We start from the raw sequence: 22918 nt of genomic DNA, 5'->3' as shown, positions 1-22918 counted from the left end.
CCTGTTTTCCTTTCAGCAACAATAATGCTTTTCTAAGAACATTAAGAGTTTACTTAGTCTGCCTGCAGAGCACCAGCAGGGCATCATTCCCACTGTCCCATTGGCGTTAAGAGTGCTCACAGGTACTGGTCGTGAATCTGAAGTTCAACAGCTTCAGAGGGCTTCTCTCTGGACCTTTGATTGACATTTAGATGGGTTGTTCACTTGTCTATGTTACTGCTCTTTGGGAAATCTGAGCATCTGAATCTCAACACTATATGCCCATAGCTTGAGGACTAGTTGAGAAGAAACTGGAAGGAGTAGAAGCTTTGCATCTGACTATAGAGGTATTTAATCTCTCTTCTGACCTCTGCTCACATGTATTTGTATAGTTTTTTGATTTGTTGTAAAATGTATTTGATTAAAATACGAAAAACTGAATATGAGCCAGCAATGTGCGCTCGCAGCCCAGAAAGCCAGTCGCATCCTGGGCCGCATCCAAAGCAGCGTGGCCAGCAGGTCAAGGGAGGGGATTCTGTCCCTCTGCTCTGCTCTGGTGAGGCCCCACCTGCAGTGCTGCGTCCAGCTCTGGGGCCCCCAGCACAAGAAAAACATAGACCTGCTTGAGAGGGTCCAGAGGAGGCCACAAAGATGGTCAAGGGGCTGGAGCACCTCCCCTATGAGGACAGGCTGAGAGAGTTGGGGTTGTTCAGCCTGGAGAAGAGAAGGCTCTGGGGAGACCTTACATCAGCCTTCCAGTGCTGAAAGGGGGCTGCAGGAAAGGTGGGGAGGGACTCTTGATTAGGGAGTGTGGTGATAGGACGAGGGGTAATGGTTTCAAATTGAAGGAGGGGAGATTCAGATTAGGTATTTGGAAGAAATTCTTCACTGTGAGGGTGGTGAGGCACTGGCCCAGGTTGCCCAGAGCAGCTGTGGCTGCCCCATCCCTGGCAGTGCTCAAGGCCAGGCTGGGTGGGGCTGGGAGCAACCTAGTCTAGGGGAAGGTGTCACTGCCCATGGCAGGGGGGGTGGACTAGACAATCTTTAAAGTCCCTCCCAACTCAAAAAAGAAAAATAATAATAGTTAAAAAAAAAAAGAAAATAAAAAATTCTGGCCAGCAGAAGTGTTTTACAGGTGTGCCACATTTATACTTGCTTGATAACTATGTGCATCCTTATCTATGACACTGATACTTTGGTGGCCCCTCGTCTCTCATTGCAAGAGGGTCTCTGTTAGCTGGAAATGGCATGTGACTGGCCAGTGAGGTGTCTAAAGAAACTGGCAAGTCTTCATTAAATAGGAATACCAGGAAAAATAATTTAAACTTAAAAAGTTTTTTTTTTCTTAATGTCATCAGAAATTCTTCCTAATGTTAATGTTTATTATATAGGGACTTTCCAAATAAGTAATTGAGAAAATAAATCAGGAATCCTGAATTTTGTAGATTTTAATGATTGTCTGTCAGACAGAAAATTTCTTCAACACTGGTCTGAACAGCTTACTCTTCTCTTTTGTTTCCACGTGGGATAGATGTTGAATATGGAGAAGGAGTAATTCTTACTTTGGCTAGAAATGGCCATTCACAAACCTCAGAGGCAATCTATTTGAATTAAACACCCCAAGACCCAACATAGACTGTCCTAAGGAATTAGTCCAGTCTAAATTTCTAGAAGGTCAGTCATTAAGTGGTAGATCAGCTCACGGGGAATTCTGATCACCTGATAAATCTGACCAGGTACCATCTGAGAAAGAGCAGGTTTCTCAGCTGGGGAAGTGATTCAAGTGCTTTAAAATGTTCCAGTGAAAAGCAACTGCTGGAGACTGGGCAGGATACCCCAGGGCATCTAACATGGCCTTCGAGGTCTAGGTCTGAGCAGTCTAACCCCGCCATCAATTTTGCAAACTACGGGGTCATATTTCTGTGGAAAGATACTAAACAAATATACTGGACAAAGATCCAGTATCAAAAATTTAGACACTGTTGTCACCTATTTTGAAGAGGCACCAGTTTTTCTCCCCTTTGGTGAGCACATGGATTTGTAAATAATCAGCAATAAGTAGTTTCTAGTTACATAGTGCATAGTTAAAAGGTGACATGAAAAAGAACAGCTTTGTAAAAACCGCACAGGTTGTTTTTCATGTGTCTCATACTGCAGGATTGCATACTTTCTTGGACTTTGTGAGGCACTTTAAATTTACTTATTTTCACCAAATTTAGACAAATTGCTTATCTGTTGAATCGGTAACTTCATCATGGTCCAAACTATTCATGTAGTTTGGTGTGCTAGCGCTTTGCCGTGTGTTAATGAGCCCATATAATGAACAGCAGAAGTTTAGAGCAGCAAATTCCCAGTCGTTTGGCTCCTCCCTGTGAGATTGCAGAGAATGAAGTTTGGACGAGAGCAGAGTCCCTTGCAGGCATCGGGTGCTGATTGGCCCTGCGCACCGCGGCTGATAACAGCTAAAAATAGCCGTGGTATAAAAGCCCAGCGAGCAGCACAGCTGCCCTGGCATTCCCTCCTCGACTGCCAGTGAGGGAGGAGACCGTGTTCTCCAAGTCCCTGCAAATATGTGACCAAAGAACATTCCGCTGCTTAATTCCACTTAACAATTAACTCATCAAGTAAAGACACACACTGGACTGTGCGACTCACGGGGAAGTAACCAAGTTCTACTTTGAAAAACAGACAAAAAGAGGACACAAACCAAAGGCCAGATTTTCCAAGCAGGTTTTCTGAGCAGGGCATGACAGATGGGCCAGTGGAACGTCTTTGGAAGTGTGCCTGCAGAATATCTGTATTTTTTGTGCACAGGAATGTTGTACTTGCGTATATGCTCACCCAGTCACCTGTAAAGGGAGCATACTCTGCGACGATGGAATTCTGAACACTTGGCGAAACAGACGTGTTTTTATTTGACAATGGTTTGACTAAGCTGGCGTTGAGGAGTTCGGGAGTCTATTCTTAGCCTTGCTGTTGATTCTGGGGAAATCAGGTCACTTCCTTGCATTTCTGTTCCCTTTCGAGCTCTGCCTGTCTTGTTTTAAACTGTAGACTTTGGAACAACGACTTCAGTGGCTGATTGCATTGCAAGATAAAACTTTGGGTGTCTGAAGGACTTTGAATGAATAAAGAAGGGGAACATCTGTGATGAAGAGCTCCCCTTTTAAAGTCTGCAAAAGTTACACTGAATTGAAAACAGCGTGTAATCAGGGAAAGCATTAGGAAGTTTTCAAAATAGGTGGCACTATCAGCCCTATCAATAATGAACTGTTCCCTCATGTGTTAATTCCAGTTCCTCTGAGTCCTTCTCTCTGATTTTATGAAGTTTTTTCACTATGGAATTTGTATGTCTGGATTTCCTTTCAGTTTAGTTATAGTATTTTAATTTTTTTCCCTGGTTTATAGTAATATGTACTGCAAGGTTTACAATATTCTGCAAAACTGTCAGATGACCTGGCTAACTTGCCTCCAGTTTTGATTTGATACACATAATTTTCTGAAAAGGACCCTTATAACTGCTCAGCCTTTTTCCCTTTCCTAAGAATGGTCAATTACCTTTTAATTTATTTTTTAATTGAGACATCTCTCATGGCAAACGGGCTAGTTGCAGAGGATGTTGATTTAGTAGTTCTGTAGCCTGAAGTCTTCTTTTTCTGGTCAGGACACCCAGCATGAGCAGAGGGGGTAGAAACTCCCACACAGTGGCTTCTACCTAGTTGAGATGCAGAGCTGAGAGGAGTCAATCCTTACAGCACTCCTAACTTCTCCCTTCTGAACTCACAGAACTCCTCGGCTTTCCTCTCTGAAAGTCAATTTTCTGTGTTAACAGATAGTCAAGAGATAACCTGAGAGTTTCTTATTGGTGCCATCCTCCGCAGGGGGATTTAGGCATTCTCTCAACATCATGAGATACCTTTATATGTATTTATGAATTAGACTGGCATCAACTCTCGCTTGCTGCTTGGGTGGGAATGGATAAAAATTGCTGATAATGAGTAAAGGGCTCCGTATCTCATTAGCTCTTTTCTAACTGATGTAGGTCTCCCAGGAAAACCTAGTCCATTTTCTACAGTTGTACCATAGTTACCACCAGGGTCAGACCACTGTGACTGCAAAGACAGCTCTGGGCTTTGACACGTTGGTGATCTATGAGGTTGCTTCCAGGTATTGCAGCCGGTGACCAAGGGCCCACACCTTCTTTATAAAAGTGATACCTGCTACATGCTCTGTGAAAATTTTGTGATTTTGGGAAAAGATGAAAACTTTTTGGAAATTTTTCCATTTAAGAGGAAAAAATCCTACATCTTTCTAGTTAGACTACCCAGTATTCCCAATTCTGACAGACTTAAATGAGACCCCATCGCTATTCAGACTGTGCTCGGAGCTGAATTTCACACTAAGATTTACTTTCAGCCTTAAGCTAAGGTCTTCTTTAAGAATCTTCACTACTGACTTTCACTTAAGGATGTGGGATGTGGTCTCTGAACTCCTTATAACCTGCACATGGTGGTCACCAGCACGAATCTCCTAACTGGAAAGTGTAGTTGCAGCAGAGGGGTGCACTTCTGTGCTTAACTAACCGCGTTGCTCCAATTCATCCTGATTGTCTGCATTAATTCCGCAGTGAAAAGGTTCCTCAAGCAAAGAAAGACTAAAATGAGGTATCACCAAGTCAATGTCAGATGCTTCAAGGTGTTGGACTCTTAAGTTGACGAAAGAAGGGAAAAACCCCCAAACAACCCACTGTTCATTTAACAACAGCTTGAGGTGGTGTGCTAAGGAAAGTGAGCTTGTTCACTGGCAAACTTTGTGGAAACTTTATCACAGAAGTACCAAAAGGTGAAATGAAAAATGAATGAAGGCAATTTTATAAGGAGAATGGAAAAGTTCTACAGTTCACTGTAAGGCTTCAGGTCAGCAGCTGCATTAAGCCAGGCGTCCAGCCCTGCCATTGATAAGGTGGGCCATAATGTATGCAGAGGTTAAACTTTGCTGCCATAAAGAGAGATGTAAATATGTTGATCCTTGTTATTTCATACTGAACGAGCATGGGTTTATCAGCGAGCCAAAAGGGAAAAGGCATTTTCTTAAGCCAAATAGTGCATACACCACCGAGGATCCTGTAATCTGCTGTGCAGATCCATGCAGGTAGCCTGCTGTGTGGGTACTTTCTGGCTTCATCTGGCACAGCTAAATGTCACTGATGCCAACATTTGAACCCATGGGAACTAGTCTGAGTCATGAGTAATTTCAAACTGAGTTGTTGAGGACTTCATCTTTTAGGAATAATGTGCACCAGAATATAGAAAGTAATTTCTGCTTTCAGCCAAATTGTTTGCTAAACAACAGGGTGAAACACAGATGTATCCAATGAAATCAGCAGCAGTTGTGCATTCTTTGGGCCTTGGTTACTGGGGGGAATTGAAACCTGGCCTGAGATCTGCATTAGCTGTATATGCCGTTTTGAACACTTTTGGTAAATAATAATTCATAAATTGTGATTGCAGTACTGTGTTGTGTGCTGATCTTTTGCTGGGGGGGATTTAATCCTAGTTTACATGCACATGCTTCAAATCCTAGTTAATTTAGTTTTAATTTATGACAAGAAGCATACCACTAAATGAACTAAATAAATGATCTAAATAGGGACTTGTAAATTAAGACGGGGATATGTGTTACTCTGTTTCAGTCTTGTAAGTAAAATAATGTCATTTTACTTCTGTGACAGCAGTGAGTCAACAACACGGGGCATATCACACTTACCTGGTGTTGTTTTTCTTCGTAACACCTAACAGTATGGAGGATTTATTTTTAAAAGTGAGGGCTAAGGATGTCTACATTCCTCCTTTCATCAGCTACGTTATCCATGTAGCCCACAGTTCAGGACAGTCTGTAATGCTCTCCATTGTGTCACCTACAATACCGCTTTCTAGAGCAGTCTCAGTCCTGTTTGGAAGTATCTTTTGTGTTTAATTGAAATGACAGGTTTGGAATTATAGTAAAATAAAGACATAAAGGAATAAACTGCTGCCCTCTAGAAGCCTCTCTACCAAATGCAGCATTAGGAGATGATTTTGTACCTTTTAAGTGCCACTTCCTTACGAAAGGTTAGCTGTGACTGTCTCAATGTGAGTGCTGAGGTAATTATCCATAATGAAATCCCTCTTCCTACTGAACAGCAGTGGGTTTTCCTCTTGAAGTTGTAATGCTTGTTAATGTTACAGCAACGTTTGATACTGCATCCATGTGAAACGTAATTATATATAAAAAATGATTTCATGCTTCTAGACCAGAGCATGCTTTGCAAAACTCCTGTCTGAGCTGATCCTAGTGATCTGCCATTCTGTTAAACAGCCAAGTTTCACCCAGAGACTTTTAGAGCTAAAATAATGCATTTTCATAAGGTAGAGGAGAGCTGCTGTAGCTCATGGCCCTGACGGATTCACAATGTCTGGGGGATGGCTGTAGAGCAGGCTGTCTCACATCTGCCAGTTAATGGAGAGCCTAGGTTTTGCCATCCCATCCTGTTTCTTGGGCTGTATGCCTGTTGTACCATTTGATGTCTTTTGCTCCACACCCTCGAGCATAGGACAATTTATAAGAACGAACAAAATCCCAGTTCCTCCTTGTTCCATCAAACCAACACGTTTTGAGGCTCTGTGCGTCTCTGGAGTTGAGGGAAAATATCTGCTCACCCAACCTTGGTGTGTACCTGGTTACTGCTTAGTTGTGGTTTTTTTTAGGGAACTGAGCAGTTAAGTAATTCCCAGGCAAAATCATAGCCCCAAATACCATTTAGTGCAGCTGCACCGAGATTTTACTACTTCTTTTCATCCACAATGGAAATTTATGCCCAACATGAAAAATGTAACCTGTGTCATATAAAACTTGTAGTGCTCCGCTCTCACAGAACGAGCTGGGTGGCAGCACAAAGTGAACACGGGGGGAGGGATGCACTCTCCACCCTGATCCTTCTTGGTAACTTAGCGGTCTGCAGGAGAACTCTAGGATAGAATTACATTCTGGATGCTTGGCCTCTGATTCACCCCCTCAGGACAAATCTTTGCTGGAAGTGAAGCTTGGATCAGGCTTGTGAAAGCTGATAGTGAGTCACAGTTCACCTACAATAAAGGTCTTATGTGGAGATGTGGCTCTTCCTTTTCTGAAGCTGTCCTCTTCTTTTATTAATGGGATGACGTGCTCATATTCATTTATATATCTCATAAACCTGAAACTATAATGACTTGGCTTATGAAGAGTTCATAATTCAGTGTCTAATGTTCTTGTACGTAACTCAAAGCCTCTGCTACTTCTGACTTGTGAGAAAATGATAGGCCAAACTAAGCAACTCATTCTTTGCAGTAAAATGAGAGTGTAGTAATTATTTATCAGTATCTTGCCCTTAATTTGGCTGAAGAAAGACCTGATTTCGTAACACAAAACAGAGCCATGTAGACAATAATAACCATTATAGACAAAAAGGTTCCACCCAGATGTAAGTGATAAGTCAGTTTTATATGACAGCAAAGCAGTAAATGCATGAACAGGTTCCTGAAGTAGCATATATATGTGTTTCCTCCTACAATGTTTGTCTTAAATCAACCTTTCAGGATCTATTTTAAAAAACATTTATATGAACGAGGACTTTGTTTTGCTTGGTCTCTTCTAGGGGTTGCATAGGGAGATTTTTGAAAATCAAGAGGTTTTTTTGAGGCGGGCTGGGTTATTCTCCCTGTGGATGCCCACAAGCGCAGCTGGAATACCAGATGTGTGGTATGCACACTACAGCTTCTGCAGCCTCTGAGCACCCCGTATCAAGGCCTGGGGCAGGGGATGAGTGCAAGGTGGTGCCTCACCGGTGGAAGTGGATGAGGAAGGGACCTTCCAGGGGCATCTTGAACCAGATGGGGTCTGACCCATTTCTGCAGTAGCTTATATTTGGATCAAGATGGAAAGAGCTTCGGGGCACTTTAGCTCCCTTTCTCTCTATTGCACAGTTTCTCTTCTGCTTTGCTGAGCCTCAGCACAATAATCTTTGTCTTGCAAACTAATTATAATACACCACTAAACCCTGACAGTAGTCGGGAAGGAAGGATATAAATGTTTGGACACGTTGAGTCTCTACTGAAATTGCTATATCTAGCGTTTAACTTTCAGAAGCGCAAGGCAAGCACGACTTCTGAAGTGGGAGATGACACATGCATAGAAATCGGGCACTAAAGACACAGATTTCTTTTACTTAATAATTACAGCAGGGTTTGTGTGACCATTGTGATGTATTTATTTGAGCTTGTTACCCTGGGCTCCCTTTTTAGTGGAAAAAACTAGGCACTTCTAGGGCACATTTTTTCATTCTAAAATAGACATCTAAATAGGTCACGTGCATCACATCTTATAAGTACCGATATCTTGAATGCTAATTTTATTTAAACGTTTTGGTTTAGCATTAGTGGTATGGCCTCCTTGCTGTTCTCATAGCTGGCAGTATTTTGTCTTCTAGAGCTGATGTATATGCTCCTGTGATATAAATAGTCCAAAGCACTTGCCTATATCAAAACAGTGTTTTCACTGAGGCTGGAGCTACAGGTAACCTCAGTCAAGATGACCCACTTCCCATTGTTTCCAGGAGCCCTCATTAAGGGGGAATTACGTTGTCACATGACATGCTAAAGCAAAACAATTTTTCAGCAAAACCCAAAAGCTTATAATCATATAGTTGTTCATATATTATTTAGGGATGCATTTTAGAGATATGGTGACTACACTTATGTTTTTGGCAGACTTTTATAACTGTAATATATAATTACAATGCAATGATTCTTTTTGCCACATGTAAGTACACTTACCCCATGTCCTTGGAAGTTTGCCTAAGAATAATTACGCTATAAATGTTTGGTAATTAATGTGCCTAGTCCAAAAATTACCTATAAAAATTTGAAATCAAAGGAGTAATAACACTTAATTCTCTTATAGCTAACCTTCCAGTTATTTCAATGAGTGCTAATTAGATCTAAAAACCGTAAGCGCACTTTTACATTAATTAGAATGTTGATTATGTTGTAATTACGGTTGCAACAGCATAATGAGATTTACTTGTTAACCATTTCAGTGCTTCATGGGGCGCACACGAAACAGCTGTTGTGGGAAATTCCCGTAAAGCTTACCTAAAGAGCCACAGAGATGTTGGCTGCTACGGCTCTGGACCTGTGTCAGATGCCTAGAGGTCACAGGAGGGAATTAAAGGTCATCACGAAATCAGCACACAGCTAAGAGCACTTTCAGGAAAAGTGAGTGTTTGATCGTGTCAAAACCATACCCAAAGGACTCCCTATGTCAGAAGAAGAAGGTAAAACTGCTGGTGTCTGGTGGTGTGAGCTGCCAACAGCCTGCAAGCCAGAGCTGTGGCGGTCCCGAAACAGGAGCAGAGGGCAGGAAGGGCAGAGGTGCAGGAAGGGACTCCTCAAGGGCAGGAGGGCACAAAGTCCCTCCAGGCAATGATGGCAATGAGGAGCAGGTCCCACCCAACCTCTTTGCCTTTGTCTGTTCTCCTCTCCCATGCCAACACTCCCTTCCTCCACACCTTTTAGCTGTGTCAGGCCTTTCTGTCCTGTGGCACCTCTTGCTTAGGGTTGCTGTGTGGTGACCTCTGAGTCACACAAGGAATGCAGGGCGAAGGAAGGGAGTATGGATGGCAACAGTGTCAATAGCAGGCTGAGGCCCTTGAAAGTTTTCTTCCTTACTCCACCCCAGCGTTTCATCCCTCTCCTGTCCCTCCTCTACAACCAGCACCCCAAGGGGTACACTGGGAAATAGTTATGGGACCCAAATATTTTATTTTCCCATGGCCCTGAAAGTCTTTGTTCTCCTGCGTAACCCCATTTCCATTCCTCTGCTACTGAACTCTACCAGGGGTGGTGGCACCACGGGCGCTTTTCTCACCTAAGAGTATTCAGTTTCGGCTTCTGTACCGCTTTGTACCACACACAGGGCTTTTCCCCGAGGCAGGGCGCTGCTTTTCTGCGTGCTTCTTGCAACAGCCAATGCACCAGGTGAAGAAATCAGGCTCCTTTTCCCTTACCATTCTTAGCAATAACAATATTATGATTTTGAACACCTAGAAGCAGGACAGAAAAGAACGAAAAAACCGTCACTGTTGCTTAAAGCAATGAAACCAGCCTGCTGCAGACTTCCCTCTTCCCCTGTCACTGGTGCTCCCAGCTGTAGAATAAGGGAGGGAACAACAGAAGCGCTGAAAATGGGGAAGAGCAGAATTATTTGCTCAGAGACTGATCCTGCCGTAGGTACCAGGAGTTGTCTCCTCCCCTGTGAGTTAACCCCACCCTCTTTTTTTATGCTCTGGGCTATTTTGGGCAGGCGGTGAGAACTGCAGCTCTGACAGATGAGGATACTGTACCAGAGCACAGCAGCACTTGTTGCTCGAGAAGAACTACACAGCAATAACAGGGACTGCTTGTCTGCTACCTGCCTTTTTTAATGATTATTATTTATTTATTAACCTGCAAAGTTGTTTTCACCACTGGTTTCAAGCTTTATCATTACAAATGACGTTTTAAAAGCTTTGTGAGAGCTGTTTGGAAGGGAAACCTACCTGCTGTGCAGTTGAAGCCTCCTTTTGCCACTTAATAGCAGGGGATCAGCTGGTAGCCTTGGGGGTGAAAAATGACAGACTCCGTTCCTGCTAATGGGGAAGGAAAGGACCCTGAAATTGAGCTCTTTGTGAAGGTAAGTTGCACTGTGAACTGGACACTGGTGTGACTCTCGAATCAGCTCTGCTTCTACTGAATAATCAAACTTTAATTTGCTGGCACTGAGTGGAAGCGGTGCTTTGACAGCCTGTTATCTCTTGCACACACATTCACACTGCTTTCTTCTTCATGACATTAGAATTAGGTAATGTTGTGGAGGGAGAGTCAGAGTTCCTGTATTTTATTGTTATTTCTCTCCTTGTGAGTTTGTGCTGTTATTCTTAGCCTGCTGCCAGTGGTGTACTGTGTCCTAACTTTAGGCTTTAAGCTTTAGACTGTAGGTTTTTCTCTAAGAAGCCCGAGTACCTTCTTCATTTTTGGGAAGAGAGCATGAAGAGCTGAGGGGTACCATGATTTGGTACCTCAGCAGAGGCTGTCAAGCCTGAAACACTAACAGGTCATAAAACAAAAAGAATTGAGATAAGCTGGCAGTCTTCTGGTTATTTACTGCAATATCTTTTTTTTTTTTTTTCTAAAAAAATGAAAACTAAATCAGTTTTTAGTCTCAGTTTCCTCAGCTCAAAGCTCGTTCCGATTTTATACAAGGGTAACTGAGAACAGAAACTGATTTAGTGAAAATATAGAAAAATAAGTACACCTGTTATATGGTAGGATTTCAGAATATTTCAAATTGGGTACATCTGTTGGTCTTGGGCTATGAGAATCTTACCATTAAAATCAGTGGCACAGTTCAAACCCATTACACATACAACCTTATTAATAGCAAACTTCAGGCGAACTGTCCCAGTGAAGAGCTCAGATTTTTTTGATGTTTGGAGCATGTTTCAGAGCCTCTATGTACGTCGAGGCTGAAATCCACTATGCCAGTATAAAATGCAGGTGTTTGCTCTCTCTGAGCCTAAACCATCGCTGTCAAACAGTAGGATTATTATTATTATGTGGGAGTTATGTCAGGCCCTTTGCAAACAGAGTACTGAATGATTGGGAAAGCAAATTCCAGCCCCTCCCTTCTGTCAAGTTGAGGGTATATAATTGCTTTGTACTCCCTGATGGGTATTTTGGGCTGTAAGTTGAAATGTCAGCCACATCCACGGCCTGTATACATGGCCTCTTCAGACATCTTCCAACACTGGTCAGTTCAGGTGCAGCCTTTCTGACCAAGCCAGCACCAAGGTCTTTCTCCCTAGCAAACTGATTTTGCAAGAATACCTGGTTCATAACTGCCCAGTAGAGCTTAATGTATTAAAAGTGACCTGCGTGGGTCCATACATCCTGATACCTTTCCTCAACAAGATTTTTCTACCAAAGTGAGTTTAATGGAGATGTTTGTGGGCTAAAAAATGGGTTAGTGGGATTTTTTAGCACTCTGTCGTCACAAATGTATTCTGAAATGCAAACTTTTAACTACTGATTTGTTCTAGTGCCCACACTATTTTATTGAGGCTGATATGGTTGTTTTTGATATATGGTTCTTTGACTGCCTCAGCTGTTAAAGTGAAGGTCATTCCCCAAATTCATTGTATGTATGAAGTTCTGGATCTATAAAAGTTACTGGAAAAAAATTGCACTGCATTCAACTGAGCCATGCCATCACCTGAAGATTTATAACTCCAGAAAGAACATTTTTAGTAATGTGACTTCCTGCATAATGCATGGTATAGGACTGCATAGACAGTCTCACATAAAACTCATAATTTGCAGAGCTGGAGCAAAAGAATTAATTGGTATCTTCCTGGAGGCTTTCCATTTAGGTTGAAAAAGTGCAATTCTTGATGTTTTGGAAAAGTGCCATTAATTTAATTAAAAGTCTAAAAAGTTGTATAGTAAAGCATATAACCAAGGTATTAAATTATACAGCTCAGAAGCTGAAAAATAAATAAGAACATCCAAGCAAAGGAGGAGCTAAAACTTGAAAAATAGGACCATATAAGAGAACAGGTGAAAACTTGCTGGAGCATGAAATTTAAGAGTAGCATATTAGTAAGGGGGGATAAACAGGAAGGCTGATCCAGGACAGAGTCTGCAAAGGACAAGGCACATGCTCTGTCTGTTTTAAGACTGGAAAGAAGAACTGAAAGGAGGCAACTTCTGGATGAGTATGAGATGCTGGGACAAGTGGCGAATCTAAATATGCTTGAGGAAAGTCCTAACAACAGGAGATGCTGGGGTCAATGAGCTTTCCATAGTTTGATTTTTGTGGTGCTAATATTTCGCTTGAGGAAAAGAGTTCTGCCCCACATCCTTGAATAAACACAGACCCGTAAAATGCAGAGATCAGTGAGAAAGATGTAGGGCAGTAGATGTGGCTTGGAGAAAACTGTATCTTTTACAAGCACGAGTAAACCAGAAAGGGCTGTTTATCACCAGCCATAGAGTCTCTAATAAAAGCAGTTTCTGTCTCAGGTTAAAAAAAGAAAGATGTTACACAATTGCTCTATTTCCTTCTTCTGTTTAACAACCAGGAGAGCAGGGGCTTTAGAAAGACAAGTAGAGAGGTGATTGTAAACAAAAGAGCCGTGCTGTAACCTAATGCAGGTTAGCTGTCTCCTGAGCTATGCAGGTAGGCTGGGCACCACCAGGACCCAGCTAGCTGCGCTGCCATGGCAGAGACGGGTTACACGGTCATCACACCTATTTGTTATCATCCCCATTGATTTTACTCGTTTTCTAACGGAGCCCTAATCTGCATCTGTGGGATATTTTTTGGTGAATGAGCGTTTGTTCTTGAAAAATGCTTAACTGAGAGTAAAGCCCCCCAAATGTGGGACAGGACACGAGCGGGCTGATGGTGTGAGAACGGGCAGAGCTGAGGAGCAGTGAGGGCTGCCAGGGAGATGGTGCCGCCTTAATCAGATCTGCAGTTTGTGTAAGCAGGCCTTTTGTGAACGCTGAAACTCTCCAGCAGCGATTCCCTCTCTAAACTTGTTTGACAAGGAGTTGGAAGAGGCTGCGAGAGAAAAAGGCTTGATATGCGGTAGCGTGAGACGCTGGAGCAGCAGCTTCAGGGAAGCGAGCATCAGGAGGTAGCGCTTGCTCTGTGCTTAACCCAGCTTGTTGTAACTCAGGTTAATTTTAATTCTTTGTGTGCTGGAGAAGCAAAGTGCTTCTGTATAAATGACACCCTGATGGAAGGTATATTTAGGTTTTCTTGGCAGTCTTGTACCGGTGTGCTTGAACATAATGACTAAACTGAACTGGTGCTCTTTTTTCTTGCAGTAATACAGACTATTAAAATCCATATTGGAGGATCACAGAACTTATATGGCTTCCTTCTGTTTGCAGTGGAAACAGGTGTTTGGACGTACATTCCTCGCATTTCAGAATCAGAGTAGTGGCTGATATCTAGAAAGTTAGTCTGAAGGGAGATGCGTTGTATGCATGGAAAACAAAACATCATACACACAAGACTGCTTATTTGCGTTGGTCAGGAGGAGAGCAGTCTAGAAAGCAAACAAACAGCACAAATGGTCCAAAGTACGATTCGTTTTAAAAATCTTCCTGCTTTAGAAACACTCTGTAACCAGACCTATGTTGATCCATATCTCTGACAACGAAGAGACTGTATCATCACGGTAGTAGGAGAATGTGTAGTGAGCTGGCAGACAGTTATTTCTGGAAGGAGTCATTGTTGTGGTATTGAGTGATTAATATTCTGGATATGTTCATCAGCTCAGGTGTGCAAGAGTTTTTGCTTAAAAGGCTTTACCTCACAAAACGTTCAACCTCACACTCATCTGGAGAAAACGTGAAGGTGCTTGCAAATGTAAGAAGCAAGAGAGACCTCTCAAAGACCTTGAGCTTCCACACCCACCGATTCAGACACTGAACATATTCCTGTCTGCCAGCTGAAGGCATAAAGGCCTAAAACGCACCAAACGCTCTCAGTCCGTTCCTCCATGAGGACCTGAGCATTGTGCACGACGAGGCGCAGCGATGGTGTGTTTGCAATGTCTCAGGGATGCCAGGCAAGGTATGGTTCAAGGACTGACAGCGTCAACGTATTTGTGGGGCCCCTTATGGTCATTTCTTGTTAGAGAATTATCACAAAGAGAAGAGGTTAGTGCTGGTGTGCTCACAGTCTCCTGGAGCAGCAGACAGATGTGCAAAGAACCTCTGAACCCTTTGGCTCGGAATGAGAACCATCTCCAGTGGTTTAATTTCATGGAGTTTTAGGGGTCCATTAGGAGTATGTTTAAAAGCGATGGCAAGATTTGGCACCAAACTTACTACCCCTGAATGAATCGGTCAGTCAGAGAGCCTGGCTGTCCAGAACAAAACAGTCATCCTGCTGATTTAGTGTGTGCCGTCAAAAGCCCAGGAGTGGCAGATCTCAGGGAGGATGTAGCTGCCCTTCTCCTCTCCTTTGGACACAATTATGCCAGAACTTATCCCAGAGAGGTGCAAGACTGTCATGCACTCTGAGATTTCTGTTTGTGCATTTTCTGGATTTTTTTTCTTCAGTTATCTCTGCCAAAAGGTGATCTCAAACTAACCCTGGACTGGATTTTGGTGAATGGCTGTGATGTAGCCTTAAAGAGAGGTATAACATAAAAATGTTACTTCTGGTGCAGACAATCATTCCCCACTATTAAGGCTTTTGTGGTTTTAATCTAGGAGAGTCACTCTGATAAGAAAATTGATTTCACTTTCAGAATTTTGGGGTTATCAAAACCAATAATGGCTTTACAACTGGGAGAGAGAACTTGACAGGAACCTTTTAACCCATTATAACAATATGGGCTCTGTAATTTATTTGATTCATAGACTGCCCTCAAGAAGTATTTTGATGATGGGTAGAAATCACAATCAGATCTGGAAGGTACAGAGTGAATTTCTGTTTCTTGAGAAGGTGGGTATTTTACTGCGTATTTTGAACTCTGCTTTTGGCTTCTATACAAAATTGTTCCTATGTTCAGCAAAACTTTCTAGGTAAAGAGGAAATCATAAATAGAAAAGCACAAGGAAGAATAATGATACTGAAACATCTAGTTCAACCTGTCTGATACTCCAAGACCAACGATAACATTTTTTTGGATCCTTGGTCTTGAGGCTGGCCAAGCCTTTCACGTTTTGAGAGAGACACAGCCACCCCACAAAGCAGACACGTACAGTGTGTGCAGTCTCGGACTTTTCAGCTGTCACCCTGGAAGTGGTGTGAGCACGGGGGTTATTCTGGATCTTACATTTTTCATCCATCTGGAGCTGTCAAGCAAATGGTGGGCACCACAGCTCATGTCACTTCCAAACTTATTTTGATGGTGCGGTGTACCATCAGCAGCCTAAGTCTCCTCTTCCAATGTACTGGCCTTGTGCATTGGTATTTTTACCAAATTTACAAGGTTTACCAGTAGTCTGGATAGTAGCATATATACTGGGAGGAAAACAGTTTTACTAGGTTTGTTTAAACATCTGTAAATGTGTTTCATAAGCTCCATGGAGGGGCAGTCAGGTATTTCAGTGTAATTCTGGCTTGGTTCCTATCTTACTTAGATCTTATCAAATCATATATATGAAATGGGCACAAGAAGAGAGTCAGGCCTCCTAAATTTGAATCACAAATTAATAGTGCCTCCACTACAGACCCAGTTACATCAGGGAAATGCTGCCTGGACTGATAATTACTTCTCTGGCATTTTCAATAAAATAATAAAAATAATAGTCAAGGGGAAAACATTAATCTTGATAAGATCTAATTTTGCTTTAATTTTATATTGTTAGAAGAAAATAATTCAATAAATTAACAAATAGCTCCCTAGCTAAAGTTTTAAAATTGCAAGTGGTTTGTTTTTTTCTTGTGATGAAGAAAAACAATATTTTAAAGAAGCTTTAGCCTGAGTTCTACCACACAGAGTCTGAATGTCTGAACGTCTGTGTGTCTGTTTTCTCTCTGAGCATTTGCAGATTTTGTTTTGCACCAAGACAAGTTGGTGGAAATATTAGAGACAGGCAGTGATTAGTTTAACCAGGCCAAATTTATAAAAGGACTTGGCAGGGATACGGTCACTGTCCCTGCCACCTTGAACCTAGTCTGGAACACTTTTAGGATTGCTTGAGAAACTGGAGCTCGAGAAGGGATTTTCAGCTATGTCTCCTTCTGCGTAAGTTCATTGTCTAATCATTAGTTTCTGGCTGAAAGTGAGTGACACCCTTATCTGCCATGATTTGTTTTTTCCTCCTTATATAAATGCCTGTGACTACTTGCTTTTTATTGAACTTGATGGCATCAATATATACATTAACTGTGATCAAAACATTGGATTAAAATGAAACATATTCAAATGTTTTGTTGAATATGCATAACTTTATTTCTTTAAATGCCTTTATAAATTGGATCCATAATTCAAATGGCTAAGACTTCAGAAGCATTCAGGATGGGTCATGTCCCATGGCCATAACAGCCAGTCAGGTTTGTACCTCTCAGTTCAGTGGCAGCAGGGTTAGGCCAGCTTAAGTGTATTTAAGATCTTCTTTAAAATCTACCTACTGACTCCTTTTTATTTCAGCTTTTCTGAGCCACATAGTCAAATCACATAAACACAGTATTTTAATTCTACCACGAAGAATTGGTGATACTCATTATTGTTGCTTGTACTTAGAAACAGCCACCCGTATGCTGTGGGTGCTCTATGTTTAGCTGCAGATAGCCCTTTTCCATCTCTGGCAGCACACATCTCGTCAGGCTCACAGGTTGTTGTGTCATGGTTCAGCGATGACAGTGAAAGTCCAGTAAGTGTCCCCAGGAAAATTTTATCGTCAATATATGGCTCTGCTGCAGCTATTCCCGAGCAGCAAATGTCACAGAGATCGTTTGACATAACATCCCAAAAATATACAGGGATCCTTTCCAAGAGAGCCAGTAGGAAGTACGTCTGCCTGTGCTCCAGAGTTTAATGCTGGTACCAGTTCACCTGGCTATGTCAAATATATTTTGGTAGAAGGCTGTGTAAGGACTGTTCAGGATAACATATTGATCATTACAGCAACAATATGACACATAATTCTTCAAAATCTGGCAGATACCAGCAAAATAATCCCAGCAATGCTGCAAAGAGGTAACATGAACAGTAGTATTCGCATTTTGCTAAGAGCTCTGGTAGAAGAGTTTTCAAATTACTCTTTTTTTAACAGAATCAGATGTTAAAGGGCTGTGAGTTTGTGTGTTGGTTTTATACATGAATAACAGAAGGTTTAAATCATTATTTTTTTTCACTGAAGGCTGGCTCAAAGTCATACAGAGAATCAGTTGGAATAAGAAAGGGTTTGGTTTGTGCTGGATTCATATATATTCAAATCTGTAAATCTTATGTGAACTAGGAAATCAGAGCCAGTACCCAAAGTGCTGTAGCAGGTAATTGGAAAATAGCTTGAAGTGGATTTTTTGACACAGTAAAGTTTAACACAGACAAAGTCCCAAATAGATCCTTATTCCCTTTCCTTTGTTGCCCCTTGCTCTCCCTGTTTGTTTGCTCTTCTTCTGTATTGCTGACATGCAGTAAAACTCATCTAGATGCGATTACAGTGATATATATGTACATCTGGAGCTATGAGTTAAAAAAAAAATTGATTTTTGTAGGTCTGATCAGTTTAATCAACATCAAGTGTTCCTGGCATGATTTTTTATATTAGACTTAAGAGTTGGAAATTATTACAATGGAACAAGAGTAGTTCAAAATGTATTCAGCTGTGTTTTGAAGATCCAAAGACAGTAATTTCATCTAATAATATCTAAGGGTAGAACTTTCTGTAACTGATTACATTTACAGCACATCACTGCTATTTGCTATGCAACTTGATTGCAAGTTCACACATAAATGTAGAACGGGTCCATGGGATGTTTACTTTGCCTCTGTTAAATTAAATGATTCTCTGTAAATGGGTATTATTTTGTCCTTCTCAATAATAATTTCATAACGTATCTTTTAGAGATTTTACCCTTCTCTATGTATCCTTTTTTCATGGTGGTGTTCACTGGATGAAGTGGATCTCCCATGATGTAGCACAGGTTCCTCTTTGATTCAGTGACTCTGGTGCACCACAGGAACTGCATGGCTACAATGCCATAAGAGAAGATGTGCTCAGGAAAGAGACTGCGACACGAAGCACCTGAGACACAGTTCTGTAATGCACCATAGCAAAGTTTTGCCATATTAAAATGGCCCCAGTGTTGTCAAAATCCAAATTGACATTTTTTGACTTTTCATTCTACGAACAAATCAGTGTTTCAGCACTTTATCTTAATACAAAGCAACAGCAACAGCTCCCACCAGCTCTAAGCTCCGATTTTTATTTTTTGTCCAGCTGTAACCAAACTATGAAAAGGTCCTGCCTTGCAGATTTTGCGAAGTGTTAAGCTCAGTGATATTGCTAGGTTTCTACCCAGATTCATGGGAGGCTTTATTTACTTTTTGGCTTTTCTGCCTCCTTCAGTGACCCAGGGCAAGTTATTTAGGCTCTCCTCACCTTAATAAGATGCTGATACCACTCCTTCTCTGCCAGATGTGGACACATGGTGAGAACAGAGAACATTCTTCACCCTTATCCCAGCATAGCTTCCTGAACACCACTTAAAATAGGAGAGAAATATATGGTGGGATCAAGTCTCCACTATAGAACTGCTCCTGATGAAGTATATTGAAAATCTCAATTTTACGGACATAAAAGAAATCAAACTGGAGGAAACTGGACATTTGCCTGCTCTCAGGTACAGGCTGTTGGGTGCTTTATTAAGTGCCTGGGCATGAGCTAGCTCCAGTGCGGAGTTTGTGCAGCCGTGTTAGCACTGCACTGCGCCCAGCCGAGTAGTGGTGCAGCGGGGAGCTCAGTTGGAGCTGCCTCCCACAGCACTTGAGCCAAAGCTCCTTTCTGCTGGCACCTTGTCCACTCTTTCCTGCTCTCCTTTTTCCTTCTCAGGCTTTTGTATCTTCTGTGGTACCTTCTTTTTCAGCTTCTCTGTTTTTTCTGCTTGTTCTCACATGCATTCAAACTCATATAGTTATACCAGCATCCTAACCACCATGATTTCTATGTTGATCCCCAGGGTACCGTGGTTCAACTTCTGCCTGAGAGGTATTGTATATCTGGAGCTTGGGTGCTTCTCCAAATTTTTTTCCCATGCACCTGATTGCAGAAAGATGTTGAAATAGATACTTTATATGTATTTCTTGCAACTCTGTGTAAGACTGAGATAAAGCACTAATTGAAATGTATTTTTACGAAGATGATGAGGGGACCAGAGCATCCTTCTTATGAGGAAAGGCTGAGAGACCTGGGGCTCTTTAGCCTGCAGAAGAGAAGACTGAGAGGGGACCTTATCAACACTTACAAATATCTAAAGGGTGGGTTTCAAGAGAATGGAGCCAGGCTCTCCTCAGTGGTGCCCAGTGACAGGACAAGGGGCAACGGGCACGAACTGGAGCACAGGGAGTTCTGCCTCAACGTGAGGAAAAACTTCTTTACTCTGCGGGTGACAGAGCACTGGGACAGGCTGCCCAGGGAGGTTGTGGAGTCTCCTTCCCTGGAGATATTCAAAACCCACCTGGATGCAGTCCTGTGTGACCTGCTCTGGGTGACCCTGCTTTAGCAGGGGGTGGGACTAGATGATCTCCAGAGGTCCCTTCTGACCCCTGCCAGTCTGTGATTCTGTGATTTCATGGAAGGTTGTGTTCTAATAAATTATTAATGCTTCTGTGTGATGGTAGGAGTCAAACCTATCCCTGCTATAGCTACTTCGGCATAAATGGCATTATGTTAAGGGTGAAGTTGCTCAGATAGTGATAGTTTCCTCTTCTAAATCCTCATTCTTGATAGTCACTAATTTTTTTTGTGCAGAGCAGATGACAGAAGCCCATGGAATTTGCCTGTATGTGCTTGATGCAAAATGTAATAAGAAAGTTCAAAGCCTAAAATTCAAGGCTGAAGCTGACGTTAATTTACTTTAAATTCTATAAAACTTGAATTTCACACATTTAAAACTTGCAAAGATTATACATAGGAAAAGTAATTATTTTTTTCTGCTTATGTAAGTCAGGCTGTAAAAAAGTAATTTCTTGACTATTTTTGTTGCTTACCTTGCATTTGTTGGTTTCTTCTGGACTAAGAAAAAAAATCATGACTCAGTTCACCATTCACGAATATTTCAGGTGTTGATACGTGTTCATGATAGTGAGAATGGAGTTTACACACAGAGGAAGTTTGCTTGATTTAGTTATGTTAACCATGAAGATGCCAATATAACTTCTACTGCTAGTAAAGTAAACTTCTGCTGCTAGTAAAGACATAGAAGTATAATGCTCTACTGTTTGGAAAAGGGCTAATCACCTCCAAAGAGGTGCTGTGCTGCTGCAAACTAGCAGTGGAGTTCAAAGGATGGTGAGCTAATCCATGGAGATGTGTGCTTCAGCTCAAAAAAACATTTGACAGCTAAGCTCAACAACTCTCTGCAATTCAGGAAAGATAGTTTAGCGTAGGTTTTAAATGTTCAGCAGTTGTTGGTTGTTTTTTTTAATACTTAGTAGTGAAACACAGGGTAATAAGAGATCTACAACCTACCCAGACGCTGATAGCTATTAAGCATACTTAACCCAGGTCGTACAAAGGCGGCTGTGCAGGCTGCTCCTTGGCAGCTGTCTCTGAACATAATTCTCTTTGCAAAACCCAGTCCCTGAGATAAAAAATACAGAGGCCTTTCAGGAGCAGTTCTGAAGCACTTTACAATCATGGCCAACGCTTTACAGGTGCAGAAGCTGAGAAATGGTGGCCTTGTGCCAGGATGTCCAGCAAGAAAACCACTCTGGTCCTGTGCTCTGTCCTTCAGGCATAGCTCTTGTGTCTTTTGTTCTTTTGTACAGCACCTAGCACAACTGATTCAGTGTTCATGTGCCACACCGTATGTGCTTAGTAATTCACAGCAAATATTCCAATAATAAATACACAAATTATACTAGTCACAACTATGCCTTTCTATTTTTTTTTCCTTTACTATTAGTAGGGAGGGGTCAAGGTTTAGATTATCTTTTAGCTGGCTATTTTAAATACATGCAGAGCAAATGTTTGTTATGATACTGGGAAAGATGTAGAGAAGAATAATTTTGAGGCCTAAAAGTACTTAAGATTGCCATCATTAAGGCAGTCTTTCTTATTTAAAAAAAAAGACCCAATGTCACTTGACTGAAATATCGAATGTATCTGTAGGGGGCTTTTTAATATAGTGGTAACAAGTATAACAAGACAAAATAATAGTTAAGGTTGCAGAATCACAGAAGGGTAGGGGTTGGAAGGGACCTCTGGAGATCATCTAGTCCAACCCCCTGACAAAGCAGGGTCACCCAGAGCAGGTCATACAGGATCGCGTCCAGGCGGGTTTTGAATATCTCCAGAGAAGGAGACTCCACAGCCTCCCTGGGCAGCCTGTCCCAGGGCTCTGCCACCCTCAGAGTAAAGAAGTTTTTCCTCATGTTCAGATGGAACATGAGGTCAGATATAGTCAAGTCAGAAATACGCTTAATAGTAACTGTGAAGGTGATTAACCATTGGAATGAACCACCAAAGAAGTCATACCCTTTCTTCTTCTGGTTCAGATCAAGAGTAGATACATAATGAAACACATACAGTTAGAATCGATAAAGGAATAAACGAGCCATCAAACCAGGAAGGCATTGCAATGGAAGATATCTTGGCAAACTGGAACAGGGCTTGGTTCGAGCACAGAAGAAATCTTTGATTTCTGTGTCTCTGAAAGATAGCACAAATTTGGTCAAAGCCAGTCTGGTAGAAATGATGTTCAGAGACTGTTTGCGTGTCTTAAATTACCTCTTGGTGTCCTGGGTGTGATGATGAGGCAATAGTTCAGGCGGTGGTTAAGTATTTGATTGCTTATCTTTGTCTGGGTATGCAAGGGCCAGACTTTGGAAGGGCCTTCAAAGGCTGAGCAGATGCTGCCTTGGCCAGGGCTCAGAATGCTGTGGCAGTGCGGGTCAGACCTTGAGGCTGAGCTGAAGGAAGTGCTAAATTGTGAGACAGGAATGCTGAATTCCCTTTCTGCCTGTCATTGCCTAAGTATGCCACATCCCTGTGCCTTGGCTTCGTTTCCTATGAAACATTTGCATCAACGTTCATTTTCATATCCGTGTAGCCCAGTAGCTTGTCCAGTAAAATTGCATTCCTTCTTTTCTCTTTGCATAGAGGAACGACTGTAAGAGCTACTCAGGCAT

At 41.9% G+C, this 22918-nt stretch overlaps 1 protein-coding gene across 2 annotated transcripts in view; it reads left to right on the top strand.

Annotated features, from left to right (window-relative positions):
• Positions 1-22918, top strand: part of CLIC5 (CLIC family member 5) — a 75510-nt gene that overhangs the window by 10178 nt on the left and 42414 nt on the right. The window contains exon 1 of one of the 2 annotated variants that reach the window (XM_086461661.1): positions 10663-10725. The exons of the other annotated variant lie outside the window; for it this stretch is intronic. Coding sequence (XP_086317787.1) covers positions 10663-10725 — 63 coding nt within the window. Of the gene's footprint in view, positions 1-10662; positions 10726-22918 lie in introns of those variants that run through there. 2 annotated transcript variants of the gene reach the window in all.

Source organism: Leptosomus discolor, chromosome 2 (genome assembly GCF_034619465.1).
Source record: "Leptosomus discolor isolate bLepDis1 chromosome 2, bLepDis1.hap2, whole genome shotgun sequence".
Taxonomy (NCBI): Eukaryota; Metazoa; Chordata; class Aves; order Leptosomiformes; family Leptosomidae; genus Leptosomus; species Leptosomus discolor.
The sequence above is the reverse complement of the archived record's forward strand: the minus strand, read 5'-3'. Positions and strand labels throughout refer to the sequence as shown.